The sequence below is a fragment of the Sinocyclocheilus anshuiensis genome, unplaced genomic scaffold, assembly GCF_001515605.1.
Source record: "Sinocyclocheilus anshuiensis isolate Anshui unplaced genomic scaffold, SAMN03320099.WGS_v1.1 scaffold328, whole genome shotgun sequence".
Taxonomy (NCBI): domain Eukaryota; kingdom Metazoa; phylum Chordata; class Actinopteri; order Cypriniformes; family Cyprinidae; genus Sinocyclocheilus; species Sinocyclocheilus anshuiensis.
The window spans coordinates 373,248-384,056 of NW_015558621.1; the positions used below are offsets into that span (position 1 = coordinate 373,248).

Here is a 10,809-nt window from a genome sequence, read left to right on the forward strand (position 1 = left end):
AACTTATACAATTAAAAATATAAAAATGAAAAAATAAAGCTAATCAGCATGAGCAAATGTTGTTTTGTAATTATTGATACATTTAAACAACCATTACAAATTTTGCAGTCAGTAAGATTTTTTTTTTTTAAGAAATGAAAGCTTTTATTCACCAAAAAAAGTGATGGTAAAGGAGTTTTTACTGTATATTCTACTTCAAATAAATGCTGTTCTTTTGAACGTTTTCTTCATCAGAGAATCTTGGGAAAAAAATGTATTACGGTTTCCACAAAAATATTAAGCAATACAAAATTTAATTTTAAATAAAGTCATAATAATAACAAATGTTTCTTGAGCACCAAATCAGCATATTAGAATGATTTCCAAATAACATTTGAACAGTAGTGTATATATTCCATAAATTAAACAAACGTATTTATTTGAGCATTTTTTCCCCTTCACAAACACTTGGGCAACATAAGCGAATGGATGACAATCAAAGAATTCAGTCAGCATCTGATTCTCTTTAGTCATTTTAATAAGTTGTAATCGGTACATGTGTTATTCTATAGCAAACACAGATCAGAAAGATCAAAATGAAGGGATAATTAAAATAAAGATTGAATTATTGATAGCCTTGGATTAACCTCTATGCTGGAAGCATGAGGGATACCCTTCATTGTGTCCATATCCATTGATTAACACAATTGAACCAGATGAGTCATCAATCAATGGTCTTCTCTGGAACATATGACTTCAAAAATCAGTTTTCTATTTTCTGTCCTGTTCTGTCCTCTATTCACTGTTTCACCCCCCTCTCTCTTCTCTCTTGCCCCTAGGATTCATCTGGCTCCGTGGACAGAGTTCAGTAAGTGGTTTCCCCCCTTTTTCTCACTGGTTAGTTCAGACTATTGATTTCGCTCTTAATTCAGAGCTTTCCCCCATTTTATTCTGCTCCGTGTCCTAAACTCTGCCATCCAGCCCGAGCCATATCGATTGCTTCTATTTTCATCTGTCATGTTCATCTGTCCAGTACACAGTTAGAGCAGAGTCATAGTATTTTTCTTTACGAATGATTTATGATATTGAGCTTCTGCAGAAACACAGCAGTTTACCTCCTGACATAGACAGATAAACACACTGATTTGTAATATATTGCAGGATGTTGGAGGAGTACAACAAAGAGCTACACGAGAAGCTGTTGCAGATGGTGGCATGCATTGAGAACATGGAGGCAGAATTGCAGTGTACCAAGACAGAGTTAGTCAGCTTCAAAGAGAAATACAGAAGGTCAGCATCTAAACTCCATACATAATACTGTGAATAAAAACGTTTTTTTAGTTCATAAAATGATAGCACTCATCTTTTATTCTCTGTTATGTATCATTTGCAGGCTACAGGAAAGCTATTCTGTTTCTCAACAGACAAACGGTGTCTTGGAGCAGAAACTCAAAACTGCAGTAAGTTTAACACAAGTTGTAGAAGGCATTTTTCACAAAATGACTACAAAATAAACAGTTTTTTTTACAGTTTTAAATAGGTTAAAATTAGCTAACTAAACATTGTTTATTATTACACTGAAATGTAAATCAGTTCAATAGAACTATTACGATTTTTGTTGGATACAGCTGAAAAGGTCAAGATTCTGTGGTGGGACCAAATCATCATTTTGGGGGATGGATGTGAGATTTGTGCCTGACATAAATGTTTATATTAAATATAAAAACAAAGAATATGAACAACAAGAAAACACGGGTTGTTGTAAAAGATACACATACAGTACAATCAAAGAAGCTCTGTGTTGTGAATTGCTTTCTTAAGTTTTTTTTATTACATAAAGTGCACATCTGTAAAATATGATGGTACTCTTTTCAGGCCTTATGGCTACTTATTAAAGCACCTGCTCTCCTGTGCGCTGGGCTCTATAAAAATGCAAATTCACATCTGCTGAAATTTCAGTAGTGCTATACCAGCACCTGTGTTATATTTAAACAGTATTTTTTTAACCTTATTTTGAAAGGTAGACAGCTTGGACTCAGAGAGGAAGTTCTTCATGCAGAGAGTCGCAGATCTGACTAAACAGCTGGATACTGCTCAGAAGACCATCAGCTCTCTGGAAAACATCAGTGTAAGTGACAGACAGATACAGCAAACTGATGTCTTCTGTTTTTTGCACAAACTAGTCAATTCCCCACAAAACTGCTTATATAGTTCGCCTATAATATTATACATATTATTAACCTATGATATTTTATTGTAGTATAGTAGATGTGTATACATCACAGCATATAGTCGCCAACCAATCAGCATTGTCATGACATAATTTCTGCCCTGAACAAAGAGGGGGAAATATATAAATGTTCAAACAAATAAAATGCAACATTGCTCATAGCCAACCGGCAGGTTTATTTATAGTTGTGTCTGCACAATCAAGTATTTTAACATAAAAGAACACAAATCACCTGTTGAAAAAAACCCCTAAAGGTTAACATCTTTCTCTCTTTAGGTTCCCTCATTGATTAGAGAGTTGTTGAAAAATCACTTTGACTCTCATGAAGCACTGGAGCACTTCTTATGTCCTCAAACATCTCCACGCCAAACTGATGGTGACCAATCAGAGAGGGTGCAGGAGCTCAGAAACAACCAACCATTTGGTGGAAAAGGGGATGTTTTTGAATGGCCACAGACTGGACACACATGCTCAGGTGCCAGACAACAGCCTGCCACAGCCTTTCTGCCATGGAAACATGATCACGATCCATGGGCAGGGCCAGGGCAACTTGTGACTAAAGGAAGTGACTCACAACTTCCTTTTTCTTTTACTAATGATGTGCCAATCCACAAAACGATGGCAGATACAAAGGCCCCAAGTCATCAAGTGCACCAATTAGCCATGAACACAGAGATCCACTTAATTCCCTCAAACCCATATAATCTAGATGAGATGAGGCTCAGCAGACAGACAGGTGGAGAGGGAACTGTCACTGTGGGGAAAGAGCCCACTGATGTCAGCTATCTTACAGCTCAAAGGATGCTGAATGAGTTTTTGAACCAGATTCCTCCTCCAGCGCATGATGGTGAAGGGAAAGATGCAGCAGAACTAACAGAAGGGAAGCAGTAACATTTAATTTGACGTCTTTTGGTAAACTGTGTAGGAAATTAAAATCTCTAACATCTACCGTTACCAATATTGCAGCAAGGATGCAAATAACTGTGGCTCTGATGGCTCTGGTATTTGTGAAATACATGTAATTTCTAGCTTTACAAGTACAATTACTGTATTTATATACCATCTGGTTTTGTGCTATATCCGTTAAAACATTTACTTTTCTGGTTTCCTGCTTTCATTTGTAGTTTAATACATATTCAATAGGTATCCTCAATATTAATGTTTTTATACATGTTTGCACTTTTTGCCCTGGATGTTGTGAAATATTTAAAGATTGGTTAGAAATAAAATAATATAGCTAGATATTCATATTATTTTATAACTAACCAAATTTACTGTCAATGAGCTGTTCGGGAAGTTATAGCACTCTCAGTCTTTTATCTTTGAGTGCTTAATGTTTGCCTGTATAAAATTAAAATTAAACTGGAGAGTGTATTTTATAGAGTGTATTTATTGTATACTGTGACATTTAGGAAAGTTTGAATTTTTGTTTTTGTGAAATCTAAATGTATAGCTGATAGAATATTAGTTAGTTTCTGCTAGAAAAAAAAATAAGCCACATAACCATGTACATTTATTATAGAATATCCTTGTATTTTTATTTTAAATGTATTAATAAAGTCTTGTGTGCTAATTTGCTCTACATTTGGGAGTGGTTTATATCTGTCTTAGTCACTTTAAGGGTGTCTTTATATCCATATAAAACACAGTGTGACATCCAATTGTCAATCGATTACTTAGACTGATTTCAAATTAAAATTAAATCAGCATCACATGCTCATCATAACACAATTAATACTGCTTTGTTATATTTCACATGACCCACTCCTGATTATATATTATACAGCATCTATATTCTGCATAGTCAGCATTAAAAACACACACACACACACACACAAGACACATTAACACTCACATTTGAGCCAGCAAACACAGACAGCCGGCAGTGACACAACACTATGATGTCTGCAGAGTCTCTAACCCATCCCTAGATTGCCCTGCAATGGAATATGAATTATATATTTTATATCATATCATATTCTAAAATGTTTAAATAAAATGTTAGAATTTGACATTTTTGCTACTACATTTTTAATATCTGGGCCATTTTTATCTCTCTTAGTGTGTTTTTGCCCTAAACTGTGTCCTAATTTATGAGTCTTCATTTATTTCTGACCCTGCTGTATACACTGAGGCTCACAGTAATGCATCACATTCTGTCATGCCTGTTTTCTTCTCCATTCTTTTCAGTTTCACGGTTTCTCAGTCCATTAAATGGCACACTTTGCGTCAAACCCCTCCCTCTGGCACTCTTCTGGACTTGTTGACCAAGGGCAGGTTTGCTTAGAGGACACTGGCCTGGATTCAGACATGACAGGAGATTATGACACTCAAGACATAATACTCTATATCATATTTTTAAGACCTAATCAAAATGGCTGCCAAACTGTAGGAGGCATATTGAAGGCTCAGGGTCTGAAAGAAAGGGCACTCAAAGTTCTTGAAGGTAAAAAATATTTTTTTCTTCTGCTAAAATCAGATGATCTTGGGGACAACTTAAAATGTCATTTTAATTCAACATCAAAACAATTTTTTTGTCCCACGTCCTTGTATCAGTTATTGAAAGTATTATGGAGATGATTTCCAAAGTGATACCGGATTGTTCCTTATTATTAGGAGTAACAGAACCTGATGGGAATTTACCTGAGAATGACTGATTTTTTTTTGCTGTGCTGGATACTGATACTGCATGACCTCTATTAAATTCCTCTTCTGCAATCTAAACTTCTCTCTCTCCTCTATCCTACACTTCTTCCTATGCAGCATGGTGTTGTTAAAAATAAAGTTCCCCTTCCAAAAGAGGGTGCGTCTGGCCCAGGGTCTATGGCTGCTTTCATGGGTGGCCATGTTCTCTGGAGCCATCACCTTTGCTATGGGAGTCTTCCTCAAAACTGAGCTACATCGCAGATCAGAGGTAATCAAACTTTTCTTATTTAGAAAACAGTAATAGAACCTGAAATTGAAGAGAAATTGAAGTGATGTACAAATGCATCCCTAGATACATGCTTGTTTGCCAAAAACATAAATGGCAACATAACGAATTGCAGTGCGCAGTGTGTCTGTCATTATAGTCCATTAGGATCTATAAAGTGTGTGAGAGGATAATCAGAAATGCACTGCTTAACGGTTTTTAGAAATGCTCTGTGTTTTGCTAAGTAATAGGGGGCAGTCGTGGCCTAATGGATAGAGAGTCAGACTTGTAACCCTAAGGTCGCGGGTTTGAGTCTCAGGTCTGGCAGGGATTGTAGGTGGGGGAGTGAATAACCAGTGCTCTCTTCACCTTCAATACCACGACTGAGGTGAGACCCTTGAGCAAGGCACTGAACCCCCAACTGCTCCCTGGGCGCCACAGCATTGTTGGGTGTGTGTGTTCACTGCTGTGTGTAAACTTGGATGGGTTAAATGCAGAGCACAAATTCTGAGTATGGGATGCCACACTTCACTCACTCACTTAACATTTACTTAATGGTTTGCATATATTATTTATTTGACACAATGAATAAATTACTATTATATTTACAATACTACAACAATTACTCCTTTCATTTACCCTTTATACTGTCAACACCAGTGTAACAGGCCTAAGCTTTGTCTTGTTGAGAGGAATAATCTCACATAATCTGAGGATTGGCACTCAGATAATGTCCTGTAGTGTGCACCACTACCGGAGCCTGTATCTATAATGAAGTCAATAAACCTCACAATGAAACCTGATAATTCAATTCAATTCAATTCAAGTTTATTTGTATAGCGCTTTTCACGATACAAATCGTTGCAAAGCAACTTTACAGCAAATGAAGTTTCTACAATATTTAGTGGTAGTTTATCAGTGGTGACTGTCAGTTAATGTACATATGGCAGAAATGTACGGAAAAATCAATTAAAGACATAATCAAACAGACGATGAACACTATTAACAGCAATTAATGAGTGAAAAGAGCATTGTGGAAAGAAATTAAGGATTTAAAAAAAATAAAACAAAAATAACAAACATTCAACCTTTCTCACTCTACACAGGTGATGCACAGTATGGACATCCACATTGTGCCAAATCTGCTGATGGCAGTGGGGTTAGCATCAGTGGGCATCAACATCTGTGCTGGTAAAGTCTGCCAGGACTCACTGAACCCCTCACGTTTCCCACGCTGGAAGACGTTTCTTCCTCCGTTCTTCTGCTTCTCTGTCTTCATCACCTCCCTGCTGCTGGTGGCCATGATTCTGAGCTTCGCCCTGCAGCCCAGCCTGGAGGAGTCTCTGAAGATCGGGCTGAAGAACGGCATCTGCTTCTACAAGGTTGGGGAGAGAAAGACAAAAAGAATAAAGTGGGGTCTAAAAGTTATTTAACAGCAATCAGGTGTCATTTGATATGATTTAGTCATTTAGGCAAAGCGCTTACACATACATATACAGTATACAAATACAGTACACACACACACACACACACACACACACAAACATGTCATATTATATATATGAATATATGAAATGAATATATATTATATGTGGGTGAGTGTGGGTGTGTGTGTGTGTGTTATTCACATAGTGCTCTCTGGTCTCATATAATATCTTGTTTTGGTGCATAAATGTTTTTAATTACTTAGTGAGCTGTGATTCACATTTAAAATTCAGAAATTTCTTGTTTGTTATTTTATTTTACACATGGAGGACATATTTTACACATTTCCTCCATGTGTGAAATAAAATAACAAGAAATATCTGAGTTTCTCATGGAAATCACAACTGATTTTTTGAAATACTATTGGACTTATGCTAGATATTTAAGTGCTAGATATTTATTTATTTGAATCAATTTGGAATTTCAGAGTACTTTACATATTTATTGAAATAAATAAATAAAATAAATCTGGCATTGCAGAGTCCTATAGATATTGAAATGAATGAATGAATGAATAAATCTGGCATTTCAGAGGCCTTTTGTATACTAGACAATACTTAATTCAAACAAATATTTCCAAAGGCAGGACAACAGAATGTACTAAAGTATAAAATCCAAAGAATAGAAAGAATTTGGTATTGAACTGAATTGCAGGGTTTCAAGTCATATATATTTCTCTTAATGAACTTTAAAGTAGTTATCTGATGTTCTATACCTCTACAGGATACAGACACACCAGGCCGTTGTTTCCAGAAGGAGACTATTGACCGTTTACAGATTGAGTTCCAGTGCTGTGGTAATACTAACTACAGGGACTGGTTTGAGGTGCAGTGGATCAGCAACCGCTACCTGGACTTCACATCCAAAGAAGTGAAAGAGTGAGTCCAAAAATCATAGGTAAACTCACGCTCCTGCACTCTCTCCTGAATGTGACGGGTGAAGGGTGAATCAGAGGTATCAATAGTTAGGCAATACCCTGCAAAACATCTCAAAATGCTTTCTTTTAACTTCTAAGGTGAATCAGAATTTAGAACGTTATATTCCGAAACAGAATGTCATCACCAAATGAACCTGATGCATTGATCAGACAGAAAGTCAATAAAGAGAGCTGCAGAATCAATAGTGTAACAAAACTAGAAAAATTATATATAGTCTTATGTTTCTGTCTATTCCATTTTGGCGACAGTCGTGTGAGGAGTAACGTAGATGGCCGATATCTGCTGGATGGGGTCCCATTCAGCTGCTGTAACCCTGCCTCCCCCTGGCCCTGTATCCAGTACAGTCTCCTGGACAACTCTGCCCATTACAGCTACGAGTACCAGAGTGAAGAGCTGAACCTGTACAACCGAGGTTGTCACCAGGCCCTTGTCAACTACTACATGGGTTTGATGAACACCATCGGCCCTTGCGTACTCTTTGATTTCCTTCTCCAGGTATGAGCTGATTAATGGCTTGAATGAGTAGTAATTATAGGCCACTGATCCTCCTAGTCCAAATAGAAAAAATAATTTGCTTTTCCGAGTAATGGCCTCTCTCAGGAATCTCTTATGGGCATTTATAATTGAAGTTTGTGATTTATGAGTAAAATAAGATTTGTATTAGACTTTTGTGTTTTGTTCTCCAACATAAATTATTCATGTGAATTCTGAACACCCTAATTTATTATAAGTTGCTAGGAAGATGCTATATAAGGACTACAATTGTTGTCAGCAAAACACTACCATTCAAAAGTTTGGGGTCAGTAAGAGTTTTGCATGCATTAAATTAATGAAAAATGACATTTATAACTTTACAAAAGATTTATATTTCAAATAAATACTGTTTGTTTGAATTTTCTATTCATCAAACAATCCTGACAAAAAGTATCACGTTTCCACAAAAATATTAAGCAGCACAACTACTTTCAACATTGACAATAATAAGAAATGTTTCTCGAGCACCAAATCAGCATATTAGAATGATTTGATCATGTGATACTAAAGACTGGACTCTGGAGCAATGACAGCTTTGCCATCATAGAAATAAATGACATTTTAAAGTATATTAAAATAGAAAATAGTTGTTTTAAATTGTAATGTAATTTGTAAATCGTAATAACATTTTACAGTATTTCTATTTTTACTGTATGTTCTATATTTCAGTATTTTTACTGATCGAATAAATGCATCCTTGGTAAGCATAAGAGACTTATAAACTTGAAACATTTCAAAAAATCTTTTTGAATACCATCTTTGAATGGTAGTTCTGAAGAAATTCAACAACTTAAAAATTAATGCTGTAATTTATGTTGAATCATGATAACTACAGAACTTAATTTACTCATGGCAACTCATGGTAAATGGGAACTCATAGCAAATTAACCTACAAACTGATGTCAGAGGATCATTATGAATGTTTTGGAGGACTCCCCCAAATAACCACATGATTTTAAGCGTCAACCTTGAATAACACATTGTATAATCTAATGCGCTCAACACATCGAACCGTTCACACACTCATCACTGAATATTGACACGTTTCCGGACGGCTGGCAGTATGGTTGTGAACTCAAAAGGTGTCAATATTCATTATTTAAGGATTAAAATAACTTTAACCCAAAACCACATCACGCTCTCAGCTTTTATAACAGTCACAGCTTTGTAACACTAACCGCATGATTAGTTGCTTCTCATACACTAATCCAATAGACAGCAAACCAACGTCTGCTGTGAGAACCAGGAAAAGTAGGTTTGCTTTGCTATCTACAAAGTGTGATATTTAACATGGCATACTATCAGTTGTTACTTCATAATTTAAAGTGTAGTTTGTTGTTGTTTGGGCCCCATAAGTTATAATACGGTGTGGTTATAATACAGGGGAACAACATTTTTTGTAAAGGAGGAAATTAAATACTCTTAAAAAAGAAAATGAAAACCAAAAATGAAAATGCGGTTACCATTTACGTCATTATAAACCTCTATGGCTTTCTTTCTTCTGTGGAACAGATTTAAAAAAATAAAAATAAAAAAATCTCAGTGTTTTGTTGCCCATACAATGGAATTTAGGGTCCGAATCCGATGTTGTTTTGGACCCCAATGTTCTTCAGAATATCATCTTTAGTGTTGCACAGAAGAGAGAAATTCAGACAAGGTTGCAATGACAATGAGGGTGTATAAATGACAGAATTTTCATTATTACTTTAGGAAGACTCTTTAAGAAGAGCTACCTGAAGAAAATGTCTTAAAGGAGCTTGAACTCTGACCTCTATATCTCTTCTGCCTTCAGATGACCATTCTGGTGAGTCTGCGCTATCTGCAGACTGCAATGGAGGGTGTGTTTGGACAGGAGAATGTGGAGATCGAGACAGAGGGATACATCCTGGAGAAGGGAGTGAAGGAGACATTGCTGGAGACTAAAGAAAAGATGAAGAAGTTCCTCCAGTTTGCTCAGGTGGGCGACGGATCCGCTGCGACCCCGGACACACAGCCAGAGGCAGAAAAGCCAGCCACAGCCTAAAAGACCAAGTGTGATTGTTTATAATGAATGTTAATGTGCACATGAGTGCTAACTGCCCTTGATTGTCATCATCCAAAGGGATTAAATAATCATAATTGCAATGTAACATTGTTACTTCATTATATTGTTAAATTAAGTCAAAAAATTGAGGTAAAAACCAGTAACTTCTCAAAACACTGGAAACTGTTAATGCAAAACCTGACAATACCAAAATACCCCTTTGACAATTATATATAAAGTGAAGATGTATAAAGAAGAGTTAAAGCAGAAAATTCCAAGGAAATGAAGGCAATGAAATAGTACATGTGGTCTGTAGATGTTTTGCTGCTTCATGCTTTGCTTAAATAGACAAAATTAAAGAGGTGAAATTGCAAAAGATGCATGCGAAAAATAAAGATTTGAGTTTGTAACTGAACTATGAAGTCATGTGGTCACTGTGAACGTTCATCAAGTGCTTATTTTTGTTTTTCACTTTTGTGCTGAAATGTGTTTTTCATTTGGACACTTCTTACCTCACACTAGCCTGATCTTAACTTCCCTTGTTAAATGCTGTATGGTAAATCTATTTCCTCTTCTTGCCTATGCAGTGAGAGAAAGACAAAGTGAGAGTGAGAGAGAAATGAATAGGATTACGCTGACCAAATGCGGCAGGCCATATTGTTGGGTGTCCTGTTCTGATACCTGAAATCTCTTTATCCCTTTGATGATG

General features: G+C 36.2%; 2 protein-coding genes across 2 annotated transcripts in view; both read left to right on the plus strand.

Annotated features, from left to right (window-relative positions):
* LOC107680616 (uncharacterized) overlaps positions 1 to 3,401 on the plus strand; it is a 3,707-nt gene extending 306 nt beyond the window's left edge. Inside the window, exons 2-6 of the mRNA XM_016476582.1 lie at positions 819 to 847; positions 1,141 to 1,269; positions 1,373 to 1,439; positions 2,000 to 2,107; positions 2,486 to 3,401. Coding sequence (XP_016332068.1) covers positions 1,142 to 1,269; positions 1,373 to 1,439; positions 2,000 to 2,107; positions 2,486 to 3,100 — 918 coding nt within the window. The 5' untranslated portion in view covers positions 819 to 847; position 1,141 and the 3' untranslated portion in view covers positions 3,101 to 3,401. The remainder of the gene's footprint in view (positions 1 to 818; positions 848 to 1,140; positions 1,270 to 1,372; positions 1,440 to 1,999; positions 2,108 to 2,485) is intronic.
* Positions 3,402 to 4,559: 1,158 nt separating this feature from the next.
* LOC107680615 (RDS/peripherin-like protein xRDS35) lies at positions 4,560 to 10,507 on the plus strand. Its single transcript, XM_016476581.1, has 6 exons — positions 4,560 to 4,655; positions 4,973 to 5,123; positions 6,227 to 6,502; positions 7,329 to 7,483; positions 7,792 to 8,038; positions 9,870 to 10,507. Exons 2-6 carry the CDS (start codon positions 4,974 to 4,976, stop codon positions 10,098 to 10,100), a joined length of 1,059 nt encoding a protein of 352 aa, XP_016332067.1. The 5' UTR covers positions 4,560 to 4,655; position 4,973; the 3' UTR covers positions 10,101 to 10,507.
* The last annotated feature ends 302 nt before the right edge of the window (positions 10,508 to 10,809 follow it).